This window comes from Lagopus leucura, unplaced genomic scaffold, assembly GCF_019238085.1.
Source record: "Lagopus leucura isolate 7727_CA_CO unplaced genomic scaffold, USGS_WTPT01 Super-Scaffold_73, whole genome shotgun sequence".
Classification (NCBI taxonomy): domain Eukaryota; kingdom Metazoa; phylum Chordata; class Aves; order Galliformes; family Phasianidae; genus Lagopus; species Lagopus leucura.
Window position 1 is genome coordinate 17,675,339 of NW_024962252.1, and position 27,815 is coordinate 17,703,153.

The 27,815-nt window shown below is 44.9% G+C and overlaps 2 protein-coding genes across 3 annotated transcripts; one reads left to right on the plus strand and one right to left on the minus strand.

Annotated features, from left to right (window-relative positions):
* The first annotated feature begins 1,397 nt into the window (after window positions 1-1,397).
* BAG2 (BAG cochaperone 2) lies at window positions 1,398-8,824 on the plus strand. Its single transcript, XM_042877257.1, has 3 exons — window positions 1,398-1,579; window positions 7,237-7,346; window positions 7,948-8,824. Exons 1-3 carry the CDS (start codon window positions 1,419-1,421, stop codon window positions 8,346-8,348), a joined length of 672 nt encoding a protein of 223 aa, XP_042733191.1. The 5' UTR covers window positions 1,398-1,418; the 3' UTR covers window positions 8,349-8,824.
* A 4,532-nt stretch (window positions 8,825-13,356) lies between these two features.
* RAB23 (RAB23, member RAS oncogene family) lies at window positions 13,357-25,193 on the minus strand. 2 transcript variants are annotated; one of them, XM_042877239.1, is made up of 7 exons: window positions 25,040-25,193; window positions 23,825-24,026; window positions 23,225-23,310; window positions 18,817-18,973; window positions 17,213-17,295; window positions 16,476-16,568; window positions 13,357-15,589 (listed from the first exon to the last, which is right to left on the minus strand). In XM_042877239.1, exons 2-7 carry the CDS (start codon window positions 23,977-23,979, stop codon window positions 15,450-15,452), a joined length of 714 nt encoding a protein of 237 aa, XP_042733173.1. In that variant the 5' UTR covers window positions 23,980-24,026; window positions 25,040-25,193; the 3' UTR covers window positions 13,357-15,449. The 2 variants fall into 2 exon arrangements, with proteins under 2 accessions (XP_042733173.1, XP_042733182.1); XM_042877248.1 differs by lacking the exon at window positions 25,040-25,193 and adding an exon at window positions 24,576-24,594.
* Window positions 25,194-27,815: the final 2,622 nt, after the last annotated feature.

Here is a 27,815-nt window from a genome sequence, read left to right on the forward strand (position 1 = left end):
CACAAAGCAATATCTCTGCGCAACTCAATGCCTCGCAGCTGGCTGCCAAAAATTGGGCTGCTGGAGCCATGCAGAATTTGCTCAAACCTGGAGTTGGAGATAAGCAAATTCTTTTTTAAACAGTCACAACAAAGGCAAGCAAAGCCTGCGTGTGCCTTCAATTGCTGAAACTCGAGGAACAAGGGGTTTCTGTGGGAGCTGCTTCCTAAGCTCCTGCAATGGAAAGTACTGCTCCACTTGGAGAAGAGATATGTGATCTTCCACCAACGTCATTACTGACTGTGGTTCCACTGTGTTTCCTGCCATTAAATGTGCAGTTAATTTTGTTAGGGATTGAGAGAGAACAGAAACAATTTCCAACATAAGCCTTTGTATTGTCTAGACTGCAGTGGTTAGAACTGCTGCTTGCAGTGAGTCAGGGTCTCCTACAGTCAGCACCACGGTGCTGTATGTGGGGTCATCTGAAGAACCATGGTTGTAAGAATGCCAGTTCTGGCTCTGCTTACAGGCTGATTTGCCTCCTCCAAGTTTTCTGCAGTCCTTGTACTAATAGCACAAGACAGACATGAAGCTGTTGGAGCAGGTCCAGAGGAGGCCATGAAGATCATCAGAGGGCTGGAGCACATCCCCAATAAAGAAAGGCTGAGGGAGCAGGGTGTGTTCAATACAGAGAAGGGTCTGGAAGACCTCACTGCAGCCTTTCAGTATTTACGGGGAAATTATAAATGGGAGGGAGACCGAGTTTTTCATGGTCCAGTAGTGACAGGACAGGGGCGAACAGTTTAAAATTAAAAGAGAGGAGGTTTAGCTTAGATATTAGGAGTAAATTCTTGAAGGGCGGTGAGGCAGTGGCACAGCCGCGCAGAGCTGTGGTGCCCCATGTCTGGAGGCGCTCAGGGCCAGGCTGGATGGGCCGGGCAGCCGAGCTGGTGGGAGGCAGCCCTGCCCACGGTAGAGGGGTGGCACCGGGTGGGCTCTGAGGTCCCTTCCAACCCAAACCAGTCCATGATTCTATAACGGCCATTTCCTTTGTTCCGGTTTCAGCAAGAGAGCAAGAACGACGCCGGCGCCGACGCGGTGCGGCTGTCAGGAGGGCTGCGGGGCGCTGAGGCCGGGCGGGCACAGTACTGGGGGACGCGCTGCGGGAGCTCGGCGGCCTGCCGTGGATGACCGGCGCGGCGACCCCGGGGCGTCAACGCGGGCGGGACACGGGGCGGCCTTTCCCCGGGACGCGGGGCCGGACCACGGTGCCCAGCGGGCCGCGCCGCGAGGCGGGGCGCGGAGGCGGGGTGCCGCGGGGGCAGGCGGCGGGCGGGCTCCTTCTTTGGCCATGAGCGGGACGCCGGCATTCGGCCGCCGCCGCCGCCTGCGGGACGCGGGGAGGGAGCGGCCGCCGCCGCCGGCAGCGGGCGAGCGCTATGGCCCAGGCTAAGATCAGCGCCAAGGCGAGCGAGGGCGCGCCGCAGCAGCAGCAGCAGCAGCCGTGCGCCGGGCAGCTCCGAGGCCGATTCTACCGCTCCACCTCCATGGCGGACCGCTCCAGCCGCCTGCTCGAGAACCTGGACCAGCTGGAGCTCAGGTGGGGCCGGAGCGGCGGGGATCGCGGGTCCGGGAGGGAGGGAAGGAGATATCGGCCGGGCCCGGCGGGATGCCCCGCTGCCGGGAGGGGCTGCCCGCCGCCCGGGGCCGTGCGCGCGGATGCGTGGAAAGCGGCGTTTTTGTGCGAGAAACGGATTTTCCCGACCCGACGGGTTTAACGGCAGGCCGCTGCTCTGTGGGAAGGTGCCGGGAGCTCGGAGGTAAAGGAGTGCGGTAACGCTCGTGCCTCGCTCAGCCCGGGCACCGAGCACGGCGAGCTTCCGCGCTTCCAAACCCTTCGTGTGCGCGCCGTGCTGCCCGCACTGACGTCTGCCACTCCGAAACCTTCAGCTGTGATACAGACGGCGCTGCACTCCGTGCGCGGTTGTATTTTTTAGTAGCTCCGGATACAGCCCGTGTTTCACCACTGCCCGGGTGAGGTGGGCGCCGCGGATCACGCAGCAGTCCCACACAGCCCGCGTTGCATTGATCGGCTCTCAGAGCCACTCGGGATGCTTCCAGGTCTTTCTGTAATTACAGAGCCCCGTGAGAGCTGGGTTTTTCCCTTTCTGCCTGCATCGCTTTGCATTATTCAGCAGGCAGCTCCGCGGAGCAGCCTGTTATCCTTTCACCGATCCAATCTCCTCGCAGCTCTTCTCAGGCTTCTCTGGATTTGACTAAACAAAGTCACTGCCTGCAAACAAGTCTCACTGCTGGCATCCAGATGGAGTGCGGCAGTGTGTAATTACAAAATGCTGTGCTCGATAAGCAGGACAGTATGCAAAAGTGGGTTTTAAATGTGCTGAGCAACTCTGACACAAAGCAGACAGTTTGGTTAGCCAGAAATGAGGGCCAAAATGAAACCCTCCTGCTTGCCGTGGGCCTTTCAGAGAGGCATATTTAAGTGTGGAATGATGGCAGAATAGAGGCAAGGTGCTCTGATTAAAGAAGTCAGCCAAGTTTTGGTTTTCCTGTGTGTGAGTAGTGAGGGCGCTTCACTTTAAAGCCATTTGAATGTCAGGAGGAAGATTGCTCGGGCTGCAGATGGTGTGGCTGAGCTGCAGCCCTGTGGGATGCGACTTGTGAATGTCACCAGTGGGAACTGCCATAGCACACCACGGAGTTGTTGAGGGGCTGCATGAAGGACTTGGCCGTGAGGTGACCTAAGGCTGGCTGGGCCTCAGCAGCCCGCATCCCTTTGGGAAGAGCTGTTCCAAACTGCCCTCCCTTCCCTGCCTCCCCCAGGGCTATGATGGGCTGCCTTGGGCTGGTACCCGCCAGCACACTGCCATAGGGGTGCACGGCTCCTTGGGGCCTTGCAGTTCCTGCCAGTATTTGAGGCACCTCCGGGAGCTGCTGCTGGGTGGTGCCCAGGTTTGGGCCCCTGCTGCAGCAGAGGGGCACTGCAGGTGTTGCTGAAGGCTCAGGACGTGCCGCTGCCCCAGCTTGCTGTGCGGTGCCAAGGGATCTCACAGCCGTTGGAAGCGGCTCTCTGTTTATGAGTCACTGTGTTCCGATGGCCATGTTAAATGGACGTGCAGTTCCAGGTCTAACGATGCACAAACACAGACACCTGCTTTTGTTTTCTTTCTTTCCCTTTATAACTTCTTGTACCTTTTGTTCTCTTCTCTGCTGGATTAGCCCTTTTCCCACTGCTCATTTTCATGAACCCCGGCCCAGCAGGAGCAGCTGAGGACAGCGGGCTGCAGGGTCCCACTTGGCCTTGGCACTTTGGCTGAGCTCTGTTTCAGGAAAAAAAGCCGAGGCCTTGCTGAGCGTTCCTGATTCCTTTTGGAAATGCACCTCCACCTCCAGCAAGCGAGCTGCAGCGCGCTATTTCTGCAAGCCCATGGCTGATGCGTTATTGCAGCTGTCCCAGGAAAGCGGATATCACGTTTCTGCTCGCGGAACAAAGCACGGGTCGGCCCACCTGTTCCTCCGGGGAATGCTCTGCTCATGTCCATGGCATGCAGGGAAGAACGGCGTGGAACATCTCATCGCTCTCAGACCAAGGGAAGTCAGAAGCGAAGAATGGTTCTTTTAGTCTCAGATGATCCATGGAATACTGAGCTAATGCTCAAAGCAACAGATACACTCCAGTAAGAATGTGATTGGATTTTTTCACCCAGCAGAAAGAAGCCCATACTGCTGCACTCACCACGGTAATGCACAGACCTGAGAGCCTTCTACGAGGAGAGGAGGCTGCCGGGAGCAGGGTCTGCCTTAGGCACTGTGGCCTGCTGCCAGGAGAGCTGGCTGGGTAGGGGCAGTGCAGGAGGCCACAGAAATGGCCGCTGATGTGACAGGGTGTGTAATCCTGTCTGTCAATCTGATACCCCCTTGTGACCTTTCCTGGCCCCCTTCTCTGTGGGCAGAGATATATATTGCCAGTTCAGATTGTATTGACATATGGTGATTTATTTTCTTTCTTCCTCTCTCTCTTTTTTTTTTTTTTTTAAGAAAGTCATTCACTGAAATATCTGGTGGTAGGAACTCAAACCATTGCCTTGATGAAGCCTGCCCAGCATCTCCTCAGCACGTATCCCTACCTGTCTTTCTGCCTACCCAGGCTGCTGGTTCCTCAAGCAGTCCTGTCCTTCTTGGGCTCCATCTCCCCATAGCTACATCTATGCCTTTCTCAGTCCTTTTCTCCTGTCCTCTGAGTGCATTTCTCAGATTCATGGCTCAACTCCAGAAGCCACCCCTGCATGTTTCTGAGTGAATCCTCACAGGTTCTCATGGCCTGCTCCTCTGGTGCTGCTGGGTGGTTATAAAGGGAGCCTATAAACAGAAAGGGAATCAACTCTTTGGAAGGGTAGATAACAGCAGGACAAGGGGAAATGGTTTGAAGTTGAGGGAGGGAAGATTTAGGTTGGATGTCAGGGGGAAGCTCTTTATAGAGAGAGTGGTGAGGCGCTGGAACAGGCTGCCCAGAGAGGCTGTGGATGCCCCGTCCCTGGAGGTGTTCAAGGCCAGATGGGATGGGGCCCTGGGCAGCCTGGTCCAGTGTTAAATGGAGAGGTTGGTGGCCCTGCATGTGGCAGGGGGGGGTGGAGCTTCGTGATCCTTCAGGTCCCTTCCAACCTGGCCATTCTGTGATTCTGTGATTTCCTCAGCAGTGGTGCTGGGAGCCAGGTGGGGATCAAAGTGCTGGGCTCTGCAGGTCTGTCAAAGCTGAGGTTGTTTTGTAGGGTTCTCCAGGCCTGGCGTTCTGCTAGCAATTGGTCAAACTGGGCATTTTTGGACATGGGAGAGGGGAAGCTGTGAGATGCTGCGGTCCTGTTCCTTCCTTTGGGATGTGCTTGGTTACAGAGCAGGTGTGTGTGGGGCTGCTATTCGTGGATGCAAACACTAAAACATGAAAATCCCAGGGGCACTCTGCAGAGTGGTTAGAATAATTCCCAGGAAGTCGTTATCGCAAATAAATCAGTTCTCAAGATTTCGTTATAAACTTACGTCAATCAGAGGTGTGATTGGTAATTTTTTTTGGTACTCAGTCGTTGTCTCTGACAATCTGGCTTTGTAGGCCTTGAACTGATACCTTGATCTTGCAAGCAGCATTATTTTAGGCACTCACTTTGGAAATAATCCCAGTCAGAGCGTGTGCTGCTGGGCTGCTTTCACACTGCTCGTAGGGCCCAGCAGAGCTCAATGAGGGCAGACCTTTGCTTTTTAAGTCAGGACAGTGCCAGACCTGATTTGATGTAAAAATGCTGTTAAAAGTGAAATTCTGCACTTCTAATTTTAAGCTTTCTGGGGACCAAAATGGACTTTCCAAGCTGCGACAGTGCTATTTTTTTAAAAAGGCACGGTGAGGCATGTATGAAATTATAGCTAGACTTCCTAAATTATAAAGCGCTGACATCTGAAGTATGAAGTGACTCCACCTGCCTTATTACTCTTACTAACCCATCCAAAATAACAATTAAGAATATTTGCCCTTGGCAAGAATTTGCATTGCATTAACTTTTCCCATTCCTCCTCACATTAACATGAAAGGGAGGGCCTGAAGCGTGTGCTTTCACTGGGTAACTCAGCTTAAAGATTTTGTAAAACAGAGCCATTCCATGAGCTCAGCGTGTGTGAGGTGTGAGAATTGAAGGCTGTGAGTTCCTGGCCCCACCTGCCTCCTTCCTCTTTCCAGCACCTCCTTTCCCATGACCCCTGCTGCCTGCCAGCCCGTGGGGAAGGAGCACCGGGACCGTCGCCATCCTGTGGCCGTGCCCAGCTGTGGTGCTGAGAGGAGCATGGCTCACTGGTGCCCAGCAATTGAGTTAGCGAGGCTAGGAGGAAAGAGAAGTGCTTGTCAAGCAAATGGCCAGCGAAGAGCACTGTAAAGCAAGGAAGAGGAATGAACTGGATTACCAGTGCTTTGGCTTGCTTCTGCTTTCTGTCTAGACTTAACAAACGTGTCAGGCTGGCTGCATTTCCTGGCTGTTTGTAGCATCGAGGTCTCTGAGCTGTGTTGAAAGCAGCCCAAGCCGTTGGCCAGGCTCGTGTGATGTTTTGCTTGGACCTCTGGGAGTCTCTGCAAGCGCCCAACTTTGTTCTGCAGGTGCAGTCAGGAAGGTGCCTCCCCTGGCCCTGCTCTCCTAGGCAGCTGTTGTCCTTGTGCTGCTCTGAGTGACATCGCTCTGAGCAAAAGCCCTCTCCTAAAAGCTGTGGCAGGGAACAAGCCATGGGTTACGGATGGAGACCCAAGCTTCTCGTATAGTACTGTCATATGCTGGAGACCAGACTGTTGCACTGTGCATGGTGAAGAGTGGCAGTTCCACAGCACACAGCTGGGCAGCTCTCTGGCTGAACAGCTCATGGCACAGTGGTGCCTTGTGTCCGTCCCCTTGGCAGCACTGTGCCACGTGTCAGTTTCAGCACAGTGAGTCGTGCAGGGAAAGGGTTTGATTTCAGGATGGCTCAACTGCGTGCTTTCCTGCAAGCCCAGAAATAGGAGCTGACCAGAATGGAGCTTCATCCTCTGTGAGTCACAGAGCCTCCTGCCAGTTTGCTGCATCTCTTATGGAGAGAAGCAAACCACAGTGACGTGAATGCAGGCGCTTGGCAGGACAGCCCCATAAAGGCAACAGAACACGCTCACCTTGCCTGTCTCTCCCATTCCTCTCTCCCTGTGGTTCCTCACAAAGGAGCTGTAGGGTTTCAAAGCCATCCTTGGGTTTGACAGTCCGTGGGGCCTGGAGCTGGGTGGTAGTGCTCCTTCCCTGGAAGATCTATGGGAGCAGAGCCCAGGACCTGGGGCAGAGGGGCCTCACTCTCGGCTGAGAGCCGATGGCAATCCACAGTTTTGTGTGGAGCCAGGATGCAGGGATGGGTGTAGCTGGGCTGAATACTCGGACTGGCTGTGCAGTAGGATGCAACAGTGCTATTGGTAAAACAAATTATTTAAGATTGTAATTGCTGGTTGTTTTTTATTTATTGGCTCATTTGTTCATTTTTTAAATTATGTTGTGTCTTGAAAAATGAAGTTCTTATATAGGAGGAGGTCATGGAGTCAGAGAGCCTGGACCACAGATATTTGCGAGCTGATTGCACTTGCAGTGGGGTTCTTTTATTGATATTTTTTTTTCAGTTAAAAATCCTGGCAGATCCTAAAGATCCTTTGTTCTAATATTGAAAGACTTTGTTTGGTTTAACTATGCCCAGGGTAGAGGCTTTCCGTGACGCAGCATCTGCTATGGAACAAGAAAAAGAAACCCTGCTAGAAATGATCCACAACATACAGAACAGCCAGGACATGAGGCACATCAGTGAAGGTGAGAAGCTGCTTTGCCATCCCCTTCTGACTGCCCTAAAAACAGAAGAGCAAGGGGAGCTGCTCCAGTGCTAAAGGCACCATGCTGGAGCTGGCTGAGGATACCGAAGGGCCGTGCCTCACTCTGAGGTCCCCTTTTCCTTTTTGTTAATGGCCCCTAACTGCATCTGGTAGGCAAAATACTCTTCCGTCTGTGGTCTTTCATGGTGCTGTATTTTATGCTCTTCCTCACAGTGGCATTGAGGGTCCGTCCCTCACGTGCCTGCTTTCATCATGGTTAATGCTTGCTGATATGATGCTTTGCTTTAATGTGACAGAGCAAATACTGTATCAGCATCGGAAAATACATTGCTTCTACCTTTCATAAAGCTTACAACCTAATTTCAGCACAAAAGACACAGCCTCTGTGACATGGGTGGGACTCAGGCAGATAGATTTAAAAACTCTGGCCCCTGGAAATCTCACTGATTGTGGCTTCTTAAAAAAAAAGAAACAACAAACATCCGTGTTGGAAAATGGCAGCACTGTGCTTGTCTCGGTGATGTAATTGGCACTGGAAGACGTTAGCCAATAACGTAGGATACCTTCTGCTTTCGCTTTAGGTGAGAGAGAAGAACTTAACCTGACTGCCAACCGCCTGATGGGCCGAACGCTCACTGTGGAGGTTTCCGTCGAAACCATCCGGAACGCCCAGCAGCAGGAGTCCCTCCTGCACGCCACCAAGATGATCGATGAAATCGTCAACAAGCTCCTGGATGATTTGGAAGATGCCAAAATCCGCTTACTGTCACTTTATGGTGCGTGCACGTCTGACGTGCCGGCGGGACCCATCGATCAGAAATTTCAGTCCGTTGTCATTGGATGTGCTATTGAGGATCAGAAGAAGATCAAAAGAAGGTTAGAGACTCTGCTCCGAAACCTGGAGAATTCTGAGAAGTCCATCACGTTGCTGGAGCATCAGAAATCCTCTCTGCGGCAGTCTTGCAACACCAAACAGGATTAAACTGCCTCGTGGCTACTTCTGGCAAACCACAGAGTGATCAAGTCTCCATAAAAGCACACGGAAGCTAAGGAAGATCCCTGTTTACAAGTACACGCACATACACACATACACATGCTCCACGGTATCTTGGATTGCAAGGTGCAGGCATTCTATGGGTTTCGGTAGCATTGGCATTTTATTTCAGCAATAAGGAATGCCATCGTGATTTCTTCTGTAGAGTTGATACTGCTCTGTTGCAAGTTGTAACGTGCTTCTGCTGAACTGTCAGAATCAATCAAAATCTTGCCTGTCCTTCGTTCTCCTCCTTTTCTTAAAAAAACAACTACAGTTGTTTTGTCATATAGTGAGGTACCAACTTTTCTCTGCTCTATACATAGTGTGTGAAATAGACTTTTGGGGGAAAAAAAAGACAAATCGTGGCAATAAACAACAGCAACAACAAATCAATAAACTGTATATTGTATTTTCATAAACAACACAATGTCTTACTCATTACGGCACTGTTCATCGGACTTAGAAGAGAACGACAGCTCCTGCGTGTGTCCAAGGAGGCTCAGAGCCCCACTGAGCAGCCTGTCGTTGTGCTGTTAGTCCACTGAAGGGCAGCATTCTGGCAGGGGGCTGCACTGCTCAGTCCTGACCTGATCTCCAATCCAAGCCCGGCCGTTGGTGCTATGGAAGGGAAGAGCAGTGAGGGCAGCTGCAGTGCCCTGGGTGTGAGGAAGCCTCCACACCTGAAGCAGCGCTCTCACAGCGCCCACCCAAGCTGGGAACTCACCTCAGGTCCCTCTGCACAGCCACCGAGCTCTGTGCCTCTGACCTGTGCTGTATGCATGGTGTGGGGACGCCCACCCTGTGCTTTGGGAGCTTCCAGCCCCACAAGGGCATCGCTGCTGCCGCTCGTGGGCAGAAGGTGGCATTGAGGTGGGGACCTACAAATGTCTTCAGCTATGAGACTGTGCCTACTTCCCACAATAATTATAACAATGTACATGAAAGGTTCTCAGAAATTGCAACGTGGAATACTTAACGTTGAAAATAGCATAGAGATATTTAGAATATTTTTTCAATTTATACATATATATATTTTTTATGGCCATTATAGGGTATTCAGGAGGGCTTTTTTCTTCTCTCCTACTGAAACCCTCTTCCCTGCATCAATTGCTACAAGTGTTTTTATAGTGCTCACTCACTGGTAAAACTGGCTAGCAAAGCCAAGCAACTGAAAACAAAGCAACTCAAGGACAAAATGAAGTCATCAACACCTCAGCAGCTGAGACGATAGTGTAGACTCAACTTATTTTGGCTTAAGATACTCGCTATTTTTTAAAATCATTTCCAATTTGCCTTCCACTTTCCCAAACCCTGTGTCATCAGCACCACACAAGTTCAGGAACACATCCACTATTGCTATAAGCAGACATGCCTCATCCATTACAGATCCCATGGTACGGAACAATCCAGCTTTAAAGCTGCAAGTACTGTCTGAAGTGTCTCTTACACGGCTGTAAGCCATGGCAAAAATATCTGCTATGCTTTCTGCTCCTTTCATACTGGCTCTCCAACATACATCCCTTTTAAAGAAACTTAAAGCAGCCAAACGTAGCTGGCAACACAAGTGATAGAAACCAAGAGAAAAAATGTATTTAAGTTGTTATTTTTTAAGGACTATTTGTTGTCAGAACGAAAACAGTTGATAAGGCTCAGCAGACATAAGACATCTGGGTGTAAGAAAGGCAGTGAAGCTGCCCTTTCTTTCCTGAGCACTCAAACAAGGCTGTACTCCACCTTCCAGCTTGTGTCAGTCCTGAAAACAAGACTGAAAGCACCAGGCTGTTCCTGGTGGTTACCTTGGGCCTGGCAGTAGAAGCTGCCCCAAGCAGCCATCTGGCTTCCAAAGCTGAGCACAGTGCTGTTGCACAGCACGCAAAAGCCCCACCTCAACAGTGTGACAGCTTCAGTCTTCATGAGGCCTTCGCTTAACAGCAGGTGAGCACTCAGCTCTGACCTCAAAACGCTCAGCACAAACAGGTGAGTTTTCTCACATTTCTGCTTCCCTAAAACACTGCTAAACTCACCAACACTGCTAAATAATTCTTAATGGGGTGTTAGGCAAGTACATGGTTTCTGTGTGTGCTAAACTGCACGCAAGAGGAAGCAGCGCTGTATTACTTTCCAGATTCCTGAGATACCCGAGTAAGAGGCAGACACAGATGCCACGAGTTCTATTTTACTTTAGATGAAATTAAGCATGAAAATCAATGCACTGGTTACCTCTGTTTGCGCTCAGAAAATGCATCAGACCTATTAATAGGTTGCTAATTTAAGCCCCGTCACTATGTTAGCCAGATCAATTATGAAAACTAAAAGTCCTCAGGAAGCAGAACAGAATCCATATTTTCTGTTGGAGTTCTGTGTGAATAAAAAGAAGAGGCAGGAGCTCAGCGAACGTGTCTCGATTAGCTGGGGATGCCCACGCTGCTCTGAGGAGGTGGGTGGGTGCCTGTGCCCTGTGCTCCCCTGGATCCCAGCTGCTGGCAGTGTACAAAGTAGACATGGGCACAGGTTTCTGGGCAGACACTGGTTGCACAACTGAGGGGTTACGACAATTTCTTGCTATTTAATACACTGACACTTTAATATGACCACAAAAACAGCAATGTGTAATCAGATCAAGCAGTAGTCAGAGAAACATTTAAGTCACCCGATACAACAACCAGTGTCACTTACAGGAGCAGCGGAATTGACCTGTAGGAATTTTACAGGAACAGCATACACAGAGTATTCATTTTTAAACATTTATTTTACCACTTGAGAATTTACTGAAAGATGGGTTGAGTTTTTTTCTAAAAATATACTACATTTACTTGAGTTTGTGAAGGTGGCAAACACAGTTATGTACACATCTGCTTTAGCCATTTAGATCACGTGAACTTGCCAATAAGATTCAGTCATGTATTAGTAGCAATGAGTCCTTATCTTTGCAATGACAACAGCATTTCTCCTGGCCCAGATCTTTGGGTTTGTTTTTGTGTTGTTTTTTTTTAGCAACTTCAGGTGGTTGCTGAGCCGTGCTTGCGTCAGGAGAGGAAAAACCACTCACTCCACAAATTATTGATCAGTGTCACCCTCCTACCAGAAACCTGAGAGCAAGCTTAGCACAAGGGTGCACCTGGTCGGGAGGTGGCTCAGATGGACCTTGTCTTCAGCACGGAACTGAGAGTTTCTCATGTTTTACCACAGCACTTTTCATCTTGGTACTTCCTGCATTTTTTTCTGCCATGAGTTTTGATTACCTTTTAGGATGCTCCATTTAGCAGAGAGAAGTACTTTCTTCGGCCAATACCACTTGAGCATAAAAAAATGATACGTGCAATAGTCACTTCCTACCAGAGGTATGGTGGTGTTGATGAAGTCAAGCTTCTTGGACCAACTCTTGCTCTCTGTTTTGCATACAGTTTGATTTCAGGAACTACAGCCTTAGCCAGAGGCTTGTGATTAGATTTAGGGACTTAGGTACCAAGCAGCAGGTTTGTTCATTTGATATATGACTGAATTCCTGCATTCCGGCAGTGCAAGTAATTAATTCTGTTACTCATTAACTGGTAGCTATTAGCTCATTCACTGGCATTGTGCATGCACCCAGGTGTAACCTCAAAGCCATACAATGCATTCAGCCATTCAATTCCTTTTAGAATAATGTTCATCTACAGAAGTGATGCAAAGAAAAACGTCAGATGTGCCCAACATCGAAAACAATAAAGAGACTGATTTTAACAAAATAAATTGGGAAATTAGACTGACAGTAATTTGGACATTTTGATCACAAAGGGTAAATCTCACCTTAAGTAATACTGAAAATAAGAAACTCCAGAATTGTGTGTGTGGTTGACATAAAAAGAAATATTCCACTTCAGACAAGCCCAAAAATCTCAACGTGCCCAATCTTACAACTCTGAGATTTGTTATTTCTAGCTGGAAATGCATCCCTGGCACTGCTGCTGTGCACCCAACGACACCTCACTCACCAGGAGAGCACCCATTCACTGAATGGATGTCATGTGGGAGCAGCAGATGCTTTAGAGTCAGGCCCTTTAGTGAATGCTTACTTCACTGAAGTGTTCTACCCACCTTAGCTTTATCAACTAAAAGCAAAGAATTTTGCCAAGAGCTAAATAAAATATCCAGCGAGCTACTAAGAGATGTCGGTGGATATAACAGGAGTGCACTTAGCTCAGGCTCTAAGAATAAAACTTTGACTTGTGATAGGCACGTGTGCACAGAGCACAGAATGCTGACCTACCGCAGGTGTCACAAAGGATTGTATTCTCTTCCACCTCGTAGGCACAGAAGGGTGGTTAAAACATGGCGTTTTCATGAGACCACTGAATGGAGAAGGGGGCAATGTTTGTAACTAAAGTTATTCACACACAACAACATGAATGCCGGAAGTGTCGGCACGTCTCCTCATCCAGAAGTCAAACGGCTCTCCCACTGAGCAGTGGCATGGATACGTATGGATGCCTGCCACATGCAAGGCATCTGCTTCACATCTGTACACTAAAACTACAGGGATAAAAAGTACACTTTGAAGCAGTGCTTATGCAGAGTAATCTCCAGAAAAAATGCTGATTTGGACAGTCTCCACCTCAGTCAGAGTGGAAATTAAGCACTGCAAATCACAACAAAGAAGGAGCCACTTTAGCTTATGATGGGAGTGAAATTCAAACTTCGTGTTGCCCAGCACCTGAAACAGATATTCCTAGATGAAAGCATGCGTGTACTAAATTTCAGTGTATCCTAAATGTAGCAAGTCTCTCATCTGTGAAAATTTCCATTGAGTTTTCACTCCTTGAAATAGTTTATAGCAAAGGACCTTCAGTACAAATGGCTTATGTAATCATACAATGTCTGATGAATGATGTGTCAGTACAAATGGTTGTTATACATAAAGATTTTTCAGTACTCTGTACAAAGTCGAACAAGGCAAGAAAAATGCTTCAGACACTTTGTGAGTTCGTATGCTTTTTCAGGAAAAACAAATATAATGGTTAAACTCTCAGACAGACAATGAAACGTAAAAGTTTCCATATTAAAAACAGTTGACAAAATTCCTAATGCACACCTTCTACCCTACATCCTGAAGTTGTAAGACGGCCCCATTATGTACAATCATAGGTCTTTTTGTTTCCATACCTTAAGTTCCTTACCTAAAACGTTACAAGTAGGAGTTGACTCCATTTATACATACGTACAGTGATTAAATGCACTTCTTAAAAATAAAGGCATCTATCCAAGAGAGAATACAGGAAACATTCAGGTGAAGAACACATTTTGCTGCAACAGCAAAGGGTACCAAGCGCCTGCAGGACCGCCTTCGCCAGCAACTGGAGATGCTGTGGCAGCTTGCCAGAGACACAAAGGTACTCGGTAGAAAGTCTAATAGAGTAAACATCAAATACAGCGTTCAGAGATCTGCAGTGTTTGTGCACAACTTGCCACCCACTTCTTTCCCTGCGGACAGTGGGACAAGAGTACATCGCAGTTCTCATACTCATCGACTTAGAAATAAAATAAGTCAGGCTTCCTATATGAATTCACACAGTGAAAAGTCCTTCCTCCAAAAATATACAGGATCAGTCGAGTCATTCTCACTCTCATACACTGTTTAAAAAACTATTAAAATTCTGATTTCTTTTTTCAAGCAGCATATTTTGCATTTGTCACTGGCAGGTTTGATATAGAAATCCTAGAAAGTTAAAATTATATAATACAATACAAAACCATGTAAACAAAATGGGTATTTCTAAAAGGCATGCATGCTCTTGTAGAGGATTAAGAAGTGTTTATTTTTGGTAAATAAGAGATATCTTGCTTAGCATTTTTAAAAGCACCGTAGTGATTTAGGAACCTAAACCCAAATCTCTTTAATTTTGATTTGGGCTCCTAAATGTCTAAATCAGTTCTATAAAATTACTTACGTACTTTGAAAATTGTTTTGCCACGTCTCCGATCTCACAGAATTAGATTCTCTGTAAGTAGCAGCAACAACGTTAAGGAATGTCTCATTACTGCAAATCAGTAATTAGCTGTGTGTTTTGGATCCTCTGCAACCTGGTTTGCAGGACTAGAAGAAATTTCTCCAAAGAAGATAAGTATTTTGTGACACCTTGCAAGTTCCTTCGTCGTGGATGGTACAGGACACAGCAATCACACTTGGACAGGAATATGACTGTTCCGTCTGGATATCTATTAGTGTCAAACACTTATTTGATCAACCTGTTAAGACTGAGGAAAGCCAAACTTACAAGAACATCTGCAATGCAGCATTAGGTAAAAAGGAGCGTTTTTGGCACTGTATTTTTAAATCTAAGCGTTCAGGCCCAAGTATAGCAAGTTCAACATACACAGCAGCAGCTGGGAAAGCCTCATCTGAAAGGTAACATTTTAAAAGGAAAAATTCTTGTGAAGATGCTATTTCATCATCAGTAGCTGACCTCCACGTGTTGAATACACCCAAATTTAGCAAAAGTATTCATACCCAACATTTACATACATACCTCACAAACATACATGTAACAGGAGCATATCGAACTGACAGAACCACCAGAATCCACGCTAACAGAGAAAGGCATACAATGTGATGTCTTCACTTTGCTCTTCTGCTAACTTCTTAGTGTCCTGGCTAACCAGTGCTGACACTTCCTTTGAAATTTAGACATGAAGTTGTTTATCTTGGGCCACAATGTTACGGTCTGTACCTATGTGTGTGTATTATCTTTACTTTACAGGTGCTTCTCAATTCTGCAAAGCCTAGTTCATAGCTCTATAAATAATTCCTTCAAAATGGAGAAGTTTGCTTAATAATTGTTAAAAAAGTGCACGGGGCAGCCACGGTTCCGCGCTTTGCCGCCAGGTGTCTCACTCTACACACCAAAAAACACTGCATCAGCAATTTTAGATAAATCCACCAAGCAAGGATCCCATAGGCACAAGATTCGCTAAAGCACTGGTAAAATACCTCTAAAGCTTTACTTTGCATTCAATTGCACAACTTGATCCCATTCATGTTTAATCTTCTCTTTTCCCTCCAAAAGCAGTCTAAGGTATGCTGCAGTTGCTAAAAAGACTTCTGCTTTTCTTGGTTCTCTGTTTGTTTGGTCTGAGGTTGATGACATCTCCACCGTTAAGGGTATCAGAATTCTGGTTGGGGTGACTCCCAATGGCTGTATTGAAAACACCTACAGAAATTGAAGGCAAGAAGAGCATTTGTATTTCTTCCCTCCCTGCAGCATAACACATTAACACCTAAGATGCACCAGTTACTAACTCATGGTAGTTCACCTCAGAGGTATCTACAAAACAAAATAAGAAACCAAAACATTTACCTGTTTTTCTGGTCAATTTTGCAACTAAGTTTGAAGTAGAGCCAGGTGGTATGACTGGCCAGGCAGTATTTAAAGCTAGTATACAACACCTGTGTGTATGTGTGTAATTCAAAGGGAGCACGTGCACTCATCCAAGTAAGTGCATGCTAATTGCATGGCAACAAAATTATGCTTAGCTGAGTAATACACAGAAACATAGCCATTTTGAAGTTAGAAACTGCTGGGATAAAGCTATGGAAGAATGACTGAATAAAAATGAAGTGATTTAAAGAAAATAAATGAAGAAACTCAGGCTTTGTTAAGGGCTGCAGAAGTTTGGTGTTGTTCTACTCAAGACAAAGTTTACAAGAGCTTTTTATTATGTGCCAAATTCTTTCATAGTGAGTCTCTTACCAAAACAAATGACACCAACACTAATTGCATTAAAGAAACCCAGCAAATACCCCTTCTCAAATCCTCAGACAACATTTAGAAGAATTTAATAAAAGGACAGTAGCCAAACATTAGCTAGAAACTTCACTCCAGCTATTCGGCAATCTTGTAACTGCAGTCACAAAGCTATTTTACAAAAGGAAAGGAGACGACATATTAAGACAGGAAGGCAGTTATCAGACCACAACCACCATATGACTCCTTAAGGCAGCAGATGAGACCACAAATGTTGATGGCATAAAATACATAAAATACAGTCTTTGGAGTTTTGTGTTTGTGTGCGTGTGATTTCTTACAGCATACATACCAATCTTGTTGCTGCTTGTATGTACTAGTTCTGGTTCTTCAGCTGTTTGCTGCTTGAGCCTTTGAAGATATTTATCAGCCAAATACTTAAAAACTGGAATGGTAAAAAAACATACATCAGAGTACACTTAAAAATAATACCTACATCAGGAACACCACCCTAATATCAACTGCTGCTTGCTGACCAAAGCCCATTTCACACATCAGGTTTAACACAATCTAGGGATTCCTTCTTGGCAGGCTGATGTACCTGGCCAGGACCCAAACGAGTCAATGTCAATCCAGATTTGAATATATGCATTAAATAGTGAGACTTGGGAATTACTAAGGTACCACCAACAGACAAATCACTGCAACAGATTCTAATTTTAGTGTACTTTAATATAACTGAACTATGAAATAATTTATACAAATTGTTTCTTAACTATTAACAATCAATCACAAATTAATCTGTTCAACAATTCGTACGTCGTAATAATTGAACTTTTATGTATGCACTTTTAAGAGCCCACTGCTCACTGACAGTCAGTAGGGCCAAAAAGCCCAGAAAACATCGGCACTTCTAAATATTGAAGCCCTGCATCATTCATGAAATAGAAGGGAAACGTACACAAAGAAACTGCCATATCACAGTGATATCAAGCAACTGAAGAGATAAGAAGGATTGCCAACAGCATGCAAAAGCAACAAAGAGATACAGTGAGGACAGGACAGACAGCACCTCTGCCTGCCTCCTACCTTCGGTTACGTTGAGGTCCTCCTTCACAGAAGCTCGGTAGAACCTTAACTTTAGCTTTTTTGCCAGTGCTTCTGCCTCTTCGCTGCACAACAGAAAACGACTCCATGAATACTAATTTCTATCGTTTGTCATCATAAATATTGATTTCTAGCATTTGCTCTTACAGACAAAACACTTTGTGTCAGAGTGAATGTGGTAACTTAGTAGGCTAAGAAGCTCAGTCAAAAAAAAAATGCTGATTCTTAATTTCTTCGTGGTATTTTACATGCAGTACTGTAAGGAACAAAAACAATTGCATTGCAGTGTTTATTGACTTTATTCCCAAGGGTCCTAAGGCGGCTGGCAGTGAAATAAAAAAGAAAGGCTGCAATTAACAGAGCACTACAACAGAACAATTACTACTGTAAAGTCAAAATAAACAAAAAGTGCTTCTTAATTTTTTAAATAAAGCAGAAGAGTTATTTGTTTTCTGTGAAGGGAAAGGCAATTTGTGCTAAATTTTAAGGAAAAGGTCAGGAAACATGAGAACTTCACTACAGGAAATCAAGAAAGATGGAGCTACTGAGGCAGAGGGTGCGTTCAGAGAACAAAACACGAGTGATGTACCAGAAATACAGGAGGAGTTAAAATGTGATTTTGCTTTTTGTTTGAAAAATCCTCAGTATTCTTTGCACAAGGAGTAGAAGCTGACTTATGTCATCAGTGAGAGCAAACAGAATAAAGCAAGCCAGCGCAGGAAATGACAAAAAGAAGAATTAATGCACAACTCTCAGGAAGATGGTAGCAATAACAAAGTGGAGAATGATAAATCATGACATGCTTTCCAAAGGATATTATATTGTGGCAAATAAAAGCTAGCATTTGTTAAGCTAATTTTATGGCAGTAATGAAACTGAACATATAGACAGAGGCAGAATGAACTGACAGTAAAATCTGTAAATAAAAATATAACCAACCAGCATCAGCAACAGTCAGTTTGAGAATATTAACAGACACAGATTTCTATAGTTACAATATTTGATAAAAATGAGCAATAAAAACAAACTGAAGGAAAGCAGAGCAAAGAATATTAAGATACTTATTCAAACAGCTTGTTTCAAACCTCTTGACCATTTCAGCAGGCCTTCACTAATCAAACTGCACAACGCACAGCAGTTCAGCAGCAGAAGTAAGCTTTAGCAGGAGAGGAAGTTAACATAGTCTTACGATTTTTGATTAGATAAAAAAAATAATCGTATTGTGGCACAAGGAAACTCTTGGTGCTTTTGCTCCATTTTTCAGGTTGCTATTTCAGAAGAAGGAATGAAGCTAAGAGAAGCTTCCTACCTGGGCAAACATCTGCCCAAGTAACTGCACTCCTGAAGGAATACCAGCACCTGTGCTTCCAAGGCATGTCTGGATGCTGGGCTTTGGTTTGATAATCTACAGATCAAAGTCTTCACCAGGAGCCCTGCTTGTGGCAGGGGGTTGAAACTAGATGATCATCATGGTCCTTTTCAGCCCCTTCTCTATGATTCATTCCATGAACTCCCACAGAGTTTTTTTAAGCATTTGTATAGAGGGGCAATACATTGCTATTTAAAGGAGGAGATAAAAATCTTACTTCTTTATACAAGAGTCATCCAGAAGATCAATCTTATTCTGCACAAGAACTGTGGGAATGTCTCCAACTTCAGTCATCACTTTTTCCTTCCAGGTAGGGATTGCTTTGAAGGACTCTCTGTCAGTTGTAGAAAACACGAGAACACAGGCCTGGGCTCCTAAAAATACACAGACCGATTACAAATGCATAAAAATCAACATTCAAAATCGTATTGAATATATGTAAAGTACGAGAGGTTTCTCCACTAAAAGTCCACTTTTGCCACCAGCCTGTGATGAGCCAATGATTAGGAAACTCCCCAGATGAAAAGCACTAAGCTGCCATGTTATTTCCACCATTATGCCCATTATGCTACCCTTCAAACCATTTCCAACAAGGTGCAAGTGCACAGGGGAAGGAAGAGGAAGGGTTTTGGAAAAGACTGGAAAAAGAGAAAGAGAAGTTTGCTTACTGCTCACTTTTTCAGATAACTTAGGTGGGTGCCAAAACAGCAAATATTATTCATTCTTCAATATCTGTAAAGTGCAGTTCATGCTATTCTTTATGCTACAGTAATTTGGACTTTGAAAGTCAGAGAACTTGAAATAACCCCAGCTTGTCTACCTTAATGGAAGTTTTCCTACATTCTTTAAACACTCACATGTCTTTAAGACCCTTCTGATTTTGTTTTATACAGAATAAAAACTACCCTCAGAATTCCAGATTAAGCTCTACCAGCAAACAGCAGCAATGCAGTCTTTCATAATCCTCTCTATCTCATTACTTGTATTTTAAAATTCTGCTTGTTTTACCTAGTGTTCACATCATATTCTAACCTGATGCGCTTCCACTCAAGAAGTGAACCCTGCAAGGTATCTGCAAATTATTTTTCCTTCCAAGGCTGGTTACTTTGTCACTACTGAATTTGCACATCATCTCACCATCGAGATTAATAAAGCCTCTCAAGCTCTTGGAGCTGCTAGAGACGGGAATGTTTGAAGGGCCCTCACCACCTGCAAGCACCTCCTTGCTCAGTTTTAAGACTAACAAATGGAGTTTTCCACTCCAGGAACTTTTGCTCCAGCTCTCTTTCCATTCATTCCTTCTGAATGCTAAAACACAGAAATAACAGGGCAATAAAGTTTAGAGGGAGAAGTCCCAGCATGTCTGTAAGTAAAAAGAGGGTGGCTTACAACATCATATTGCCTTATTCAATTTATATGTAAAGCTTCTACAGTGCAGTGGACAGGGACAGTAAAGATAATGGTCAGCTTGGCCATACTGCTTTTTAAAAAGAACCATACAATGGTGTCTAACTAGGAGTCACAGTGAGATGCTTTTGGGGCCTTCCAGACTCCGATATTTGAAGGTTTCTGCCAGGAAGTTATTTCAACAAAGTGTCCTTCATAATCAAGAAGTACACCCGAGTGTCAACAATGGCAAATGATACACATGCATGTAATGGTGTACTTCCAAACTTCTGCTGGAGGTTTTGATCGCTGGCTTCTAAGAAATGCCAGAATTTACTAATCCAATAATTCTGAAAAATACTTATTTAAGAAGAGAATAAAACATGGCTTTAATATGGCTTCAGATCTCAGCAAAAGGACAGAGGCCTTACTAGGTCCATTCTTTTCATAGAATCACAAAATGGCCAGGGTTGGAAGGGACCTCAAGGATCATGAAGCTCCAACCCCCCTGCCACATGCAGGGCCACCAACCTCTCCATTTAACACTAGACCAGGCTGCCCAGGGCCCCATCCAATCTGGCCTTGAACAGATGCCCCCCCCGGGGACAGGGCATCCACAACCTCTCTGGGCAGCCTGTTCCAGCACCTCACCACTCTCTCTGTAAAAACTTAAATTTCAACTTTTCATCTTCCAAGAACACTGCTAAATACTCAATATTTTATCGATTTTCTTAAACAAGTTTAAGAAACTATAATATCTGTGTAGGAGGAAAAAAAAAAAGAAAAAAAGAGAAAAAAAAGAGAAAAAAAAAACAACAGGATTTAGGCATATAAACACCATTCTATATTTAGTAAATGGCAGCATCTAAGAGGGTCAATAACATTAGTATCTCACTGACCCACACCAAATGGAATCCTACACTACTTGAGAGGTTGCATGTAACAACAAATACCAGTAGCAAAGGCACAGGACAACATCAGACAGAAACAGAACAGCTGAAACCAGCAGATCTTCTGCACATATTTAAAGTTCTTTTGGAAGAAACTGTTTCATAAATCTTTGTGAGGTACTAAGGAAAAAGGACACTGGATTTCTTTCTGTGTGATTACTACTTCGATAATCCTCATCTCATTATTTAAGAAGGTTTTTCAGCTGGCTGGAGTCACTGATCAGACAGCCATACCTAGGCTGATTCAGGAAAAAAATACCACTAGTACCAGCATCTCTACTTGATGCAAGCAGAGCAAAAGCTTGACAGCTGAGGAGCCTCAAAGATTCTCAGCAAACTGCATCATCCTCATAGACTATGTAACCATATTTTCTCCTTTTATAACAACACACTGATTATATAACAGAAAACATATAAAGAAATTCCTTGCCATAGATGAACACAAGGATGAGCACACACACAAGAATTTATATCTGGAACCTATTTGTTTCACTCTTCTGTTCTTGCCCTTACTTACAAGCAGCTGAATAGCAGACTAATGAGTAAGATGCATCCCTTCCATCAAAAACCTACCAAGTGTCTGCTCAAGGCAGCAGTGGTAATGTTTGGAGGAGAATGCAAGCAGTAAGAAGTCATCAATGCTACCTTGAAAGATCTGTAGCGTGAAGCAAGGCATGGTGCTGCTAATGACAGCCACTTGTGTATTTGCTTAGCATATAAATGAAGCACCAACCTGCTGAGAGAATGCCTGGTTCACACAGGACACAAAAAAGTGTAACTTGTGAGAAGATGCATGAATACAGCACAAAATAGAAAAATATACATATACAAAGCTTCCTTCAACTCTTTCAATTTAAGTTTTTGGACAGTTTGAGTCCTGGCATGGTATATGATCATAGGTATGCAGCAGTGCTGGCTGCACATCATCACCTGGACAATAAAACCACGTGACAGATCTGGTGTCAGCTCTAAATTTATTTCTCTGCTAGGCTGAATGAATTCAGTCCTTGGACAAGGGCTCAGAAACAGAAGCATTTATTGTATTGTCATGGATAAGCACCTGATTCCTGAAGCACAGACAATGCACAATGTTCCAGGAGAGTATGTAACCCTCACTGTAATGACAGCAGTCAGTGGGACAGAGATCTGAACGAGGTGCAGACCTTGGAGTAACAGCCAACACTTGCTCTATCTTCCTTAGAGGCATCCTCCCCTTATCAGCAATAGAATGCACCAAAATCCTTGTACTTACAAAGTAAACTTGATCTTTAGCTTTATAACACTGTGCTTGCAGACCTGTTGCTAAACAGAAATTCCATTCCAGCCTCTTAAAATTTCCCTTGTCCTTCAAAGTTTAGTGCAGAATAGTCACTGCATCGAACAGCTCAGCATAGTTAAGATATCCATCGCATAATTTGCAACATGTATCCACAGGATGACTACCTGCTGCTCCACAACAGCCTCTTCAATACAAAAATCTCAAAGGCAGAGTTCTACCTGCACCGTGAGTCATCAGCAAGACATCAAGATCTCCAGGCAGATTATTTCTTAAACCACCAGTTTTGATGCTAAGGGAGGAGATTGATACTCCATGCTTTAGCATGGCACTGACAGTCATTAGGAGAAAAAAGCTTTGGCTTGAAACAAGTGATAAAGAAGCTCAAAGATAATCAAGTGCTACCTTCTGAAATTTATACGCTCAACTTGTTAGCTGTAAAACAACAGAATGGTCTATTTTCATAGGAGGATAGAAAGAAATAGAAGTTTCTTTTGCTGAAGAAATGATAGCCAACAATCACAAGGGACAGCAGGAAATACTACTTTTTAAAAAAGTAGTTAATCAAAATTACCATGAAATACAAAAAGCTCAGAAAACTGTAGCACCTTTGAACATTAAGGCATAACTATCAGTCACAACCTGAATTCCCACCCAAAACTCCAGAACAACTGCCTTCAGTTATTTTAAGAGAGCATATTGGATCAAAAATAGGTCATCACATAAAACAAATTAAGTTTGATTTTGAGTTAGATTGCTTGAAATATGTAGGAGTTTCTGTACAGACATTTGCCTTGTTCTGGTCTATGCTTTTTTTAAAGGACAATATTGTATAAAGAGGCACTTAATCATGGAGAGGATTGTACATAAAGGGGAAATACATTCACAGACTGAAAAGGGGGAGCTAAACATACTTTGCAAACACAAATTACTGAAATTTTTAATCCAGAAATAGGAAAATATTTTAAAGACAGGTTCCAAACCCAACCAACTACCAAACATGGTATTTTCACCTCTGTAGTAGGCCTTAGTTATTGCATCAAATTCCTCTTGACCTGCAGTGTCCCATAACATTAGCCTGACATCTTCATCATTAACTCTGAAATAAATGACATGGTTCTGCGATTAATACAAAGCAATTGGCATAGAAGCATTTCCATCTCTACAATTAAAAAATAATGTTAATTTAACATAGTAAAAACTTAGTATTGGTGATGGTTCAACTCCATACTATACCATGATGGAGACTAAATCTGTAGTGTAGATTGTTAGTTAATAAAATCATGCAAATGTTTTATCATAAGCACTTCCACTTCAAATAACTAAAAAGAGAAAATCTCAACAGATGGTAGAGCACACAAGAAACTAGTCAAAAATCTTAGAATAAGAGAGGTTCAAAATTTTAATTTTGATTTACAACTCTAAATCTGTAAGAGAAAATTGAGTTCATGAAATTTTTTACCACAGTTCAAAAGAAAAATCAGCTCCCTTGACTTAGCTTTAGAGACTGCAGGCTTTGTGTTTCAAGTATCCGTCAATCTTAGGATTACAAGAGAACAAAGAAACAGAGGGGAATGTAAAAATACATGGCATGACATCTGTTTGATACATACTGGATTTGTCTTTCCAGGAAATCTACACCAATAGTTTTCTTGTAGTCCTTTGTAAAGATCCCCTTGCAGTATCGCTGAATCATACTGGACTTCCCAACAGCTCCATTTCCTACCACTACCACCTTGATGGCCACCTCCATGTCCTCTTCCAACATCTCTGCAGCTCAGGTGCCTCTCTGTCTTATTCACCAATCTATCAATCCTGTAAACAAAATAAATAGCTGCGTTCATAAAAATACGGTGAACAGAAGAGGAAAGATGATTTCACCTTAGGATTCTCAAAGACCACAGAATCATAGAACAGCCTTAAAGAACATCTAGTTTCAAACTCCTGCTGTGGGCAGGGCAGCCCCCCACCGGCTCAGCTGCCCAGTGCTCACCCAGCCTGGCCCTGAGCACCTCCAGGGATGGGGCACCAATATTCTCTGAGTAAAGAATTTCTTCTTAACATCTAACCTCAAATTAAATTAGTTTAAAGCCTTTTCCCCTTGTCCTATCACTATCAGGCTGTGTAAAAACGCTGGTCCCTCCTGCCTGTAAGCTCCCTTCAAGTGCTGTCAGGCTGCACTCAGCCCTCCCCACAGCTCTCTTCTCCAGCCTCAACCAGCCCAGCTCCCTCAGCCTGACTGCACAGCAGAGCTGCTCCGGCCCTCCCAACGCTTCTGTGGCCTCCTCTGAACCCACTCCAAAACCTTTTAAAAGCAAGAACCCGCCCTAAAATGCTTCTTTTTGAAAACGTTTAAATCTTCACCCGATTGACGCTGGATGCACGCAGCTCTACATTCAAGGCTCCCGCCCCACAACGCAGGATCTCACCCCACACGCAGGGCTGCCCCACTCCCTTCCGTTTCTTTCGTCTGTGCCCACGGGTACATTAACCAGAAACAGACCCAAACCGCTGAGGTACGCGGGCAAAGGTCAAGGCGCAGGCAAGCTCATCGGACAGAGAGAGGCTTATGCAAACCAGCACCTCTCGGTGGGAAGATGGAAACGGGAACACCGTCCCGGCTGCAGCCCGTGAGGTGCTCCCGCCCCAGCCCTCCGCCTCTCCGGCCGGCTAACGCTTCCGTACCGCCGTGCTACACACCGCCGCCCGCTCGCTCAGGAAGCGCAGCCGCCCACCCAGGGAGCCCGGCTTCCCCGAGGACCTCACGGGCACCCCCCGCCAGCGTTCCGCCCTGCCCCGCTCCCCCCCGACCCCACTCTCCCTCTCACCGACTCCTGGAGCGGCGGCGGCTCCGCCTCGGAGACAGCGAGGAAGGGAAGGATGGAGGGAGGGAGGAGGCGGCGGAGGAAGGGAGACGAGAGGAAACCGCTCGCTGGGGCCGACCCAACCCGGACGCACATCCCGGCTCCCCCGCCCGGAAACGCCGTCAGGACCGCGGTCCTGTCTGGGAGGTGCCCGCCCGCAGCCCCCGCCCCCGGCTCCGCTCGATGCCCCCACAGGGCTGGGTGTCGGGGCCGTAGTACAGCCCAGCTCGCCAAGATCCGCCCTGCACCGCCTGCCTCTGCCCCATCTCCCGAGGGGTCTGTCAGCATCATGGGCTGCCCTCGGGCTTTCCTCTCTCAGAGTAATTATTACAGCCAGATGGTGTTCTGTGCATGGTGTTCTGGGTATTGTCTAGAACTCTTTCCATGTCTGTAAGACATTAGGACAGGGGAATGGTTTGGGTTGGAAAGGACCTCAAAGCCCACCCAGCGCCACCCCCCTGCTGTGGGCAGGGCAGTTCCCCACCAGCTCAGCTGCCCAGAGCCCACCCAGCCTGGCCCTGAGCACCTCCGGGGATGGGGCACCACAGCTCTCTGGGTGGCTGTGCCACTGCATCACCACCCTTGTAGCACATAGCTTCTTCCTCACATCCAATCTAAACCTACCTCCCTTCAGAATAAAGCCATTACCCCTTGTCCTATCACTACATACCCTTGTAAGAAGTCTGTTTTGTGAAGCCACTGAATGTTATAAACTGTTAAGTGCATTGTGCAAAGTGTTAAAGGTTTTGTTCTGCTTCTGAAACATACTCCACTTGTGTTTTTCAAGACGTGAACAACAGGCTGTATTTGTGTGCTCTTCAAGTGCTTACTTTTGTCTATATAGTTATCTGTGGTGATCATTTCTTTCATGTTTGGTAAAACCTGGTGCCCACAATTCAGACATGAATTGAGCTTGGTAGGAAATAAAGTGGGGAGATGTGCAAGATGTGAGATAATCTTACTTTGTTACCCACTGTATACTGAATTCCTGTTTTCAAAGCTTTATAAACAAATATATATAAACAAACTTTTTATAAGGGCAGGTAGCAACAGGATGAGGAGAAATGGTTTTAAACTAGAAGAGGGTAGATTTAGACTAGATATTAGGAAGAATTCTTTACTGTGAGGGTGGTGAGATAATGGAACAGGTTACCCCCAGAGGATGTGGATGTCCTCTCCCTGGAAGCACTCAAGACCAGGCTGCATGGGGCTTTGAGCAATCTGGTCTAGAGAGAGGTGTCCCTGCCTATAGCAGGGGGTTGCAACTAGATGATCTTAAAGATCCCTTCCAACTCAAACCATTCTATGATGCTATGAAATTGAGTATGTTTTAGCTTAATTATAGTCTTAAGATCTAAGGATGTTCCATTTTTTTTTCAGCTGGTGCACTAAAAGGCATTCCCTGACTTAACACACCCTTTTTGTATTGCAAGGCACATCTGGTTGGCTGCAGAGACCACTTCTATTACCCAGCCAGCACTTCTGCTATTCATGTGTTACCAAACAACACTCAGGTGTTACCAGTTAAAAGCTTCCTTGCACAACTGAAATGGCTTTATCTCCTCCCAAGGCTACATTTTTGTTCTCCAGAGTGAGTCAGTGTTGTGTATACTTGAATAAATGCCTTTTCAATGAGCACGTTTTGCTGCTGTGCTTCAAAAGAACAGCTAAGCTGTATGCATTGTGTTTATTCTGTTTTGTTTGTGCTAGTCTCAGCAGCTAGGTTGCTAGTCTCAAGGTCTATTCCATGTCACAGCTTTTGTGTGCTAAAAGGCCTTGAATTACTGAACCCTCCCATTAACTTTAAGAGAAAGTTATGTGTATAATGCTAAAGTAATCTTGCATAAACAGCTATGCACATTGGGAAGCAGATCAGTGCTGTGGTAGATGTGCCGAGGTAAGACAGCGTCCTACCTTCTACTTTGTATTCCCCTTTATGGGCCTCTGAGAGGTCTCGTTAATCCCTTTTTGCTGTACTGTTTCACCAAGGTCACCTGTTCAGACAATTTTTTCCACATTTCTCCTATGATTACTGCTTTCTAAGTCAGATTTTACATGAGCATATAATCCATAATAATTTTTTTCCAGATGTATTACATTATACTTAACTACAATTAAATTAAATTAAATTACTTTCATTGCAAAGCACATCAGGTTGATCTATAAGAGAAAAATAATGCCATCCTTTAATACGGTTATCTGTTTGTTAAATGGCAAGCTTTACTTGAGTATCACTGTCTGTATTATCAATAAAAATGTTAAATAATCTTTCAGTAAGAATCCTTGGAAAGCCAGTTGGAGTCCCTCCAGTTGCTGACTTCTCTGTCACCACAGCTATGTTTTGATATCTCTCAGGGAGCCAATTCAGTGTATCTGCTGTATGCTCTGGTTCCTGGTTTTGGTTTGTGGTTTTTTTTTGCAACAAAACGTATACATTTCAGCCAATGAAATTCTGAAAAAAACAAAACAAAAACCACCAACCAGCATCTTCTTTATATCTATGAAAATGCAGTGCTTGCTGTACTTAAGTCACTATATTTGTTAATGTTACGAGTGTTTTATCAACAGAATCAGAGAAATTCAGTTGTGTTGCATCAAAATTCTTGTAGTTCTAACCATCCTAATGTTTATTACTACCATTATTAATGCAGTATTATATAAATCTTATAAATGCCCATCAAAAATAACAGGGATATATAAGTTGAAGTTCTGAAACATCAACAGTTCTGAAAACAGTTCT

What these genes read in the sequence shown, in the direction of transcription:
- RAB23 (XM_042877239.1), bottom strand. Translation starts at nt 23,979, where the DNA reads ATGTTGGAAGAGGACATGGAGGTGGCCATCAAGGTGGTAGTGGTAGGA. An exon ending in GATGACTCTTGTATAAAGAA is followed by an intron (nt 17,296 to 18,816) that starts GTAAGATTTTTA and finishes TCTGTTGTGCAG; the next exon opens with CGAAGAGGCAGAAGCACTGG. An exon ending in GGACCTCAACGTAACCGAAG is followed by an intron (nt 16,569 to 17,212) that starts GTAGGAGGCAGG and finishes TTACCATTCCAG; the next exon opens with TTTTTAAGTATTTGGCTGAT.
- BAG2 (XM_042877257.1), top strand. Translation starts at nt 1,419, where the DNA reads ATGGCCCAGGCTAAGATCAGCGCCAAGGCGAGCGAGGGCGCGCCGCAG. An exon ending in CTGGACCAGCTGGAGCTCAG is followed by an intron (nt 1,580 to 7,236) that starts GTGGGGCCGGAG and finishes AACTATGCCCAG; the next exon opens with GGTAGAGGCTTTCCGTGACG. An exon ending in CATGAGGCACATCAGTGAAG is followed by an intron (nt 7,347 to 7,947) that starts GTGAGAAGCTGC and finishes CTTTCGCTTTAG; the next exon opens with GTGAGAGAGAAGAACTTAAC.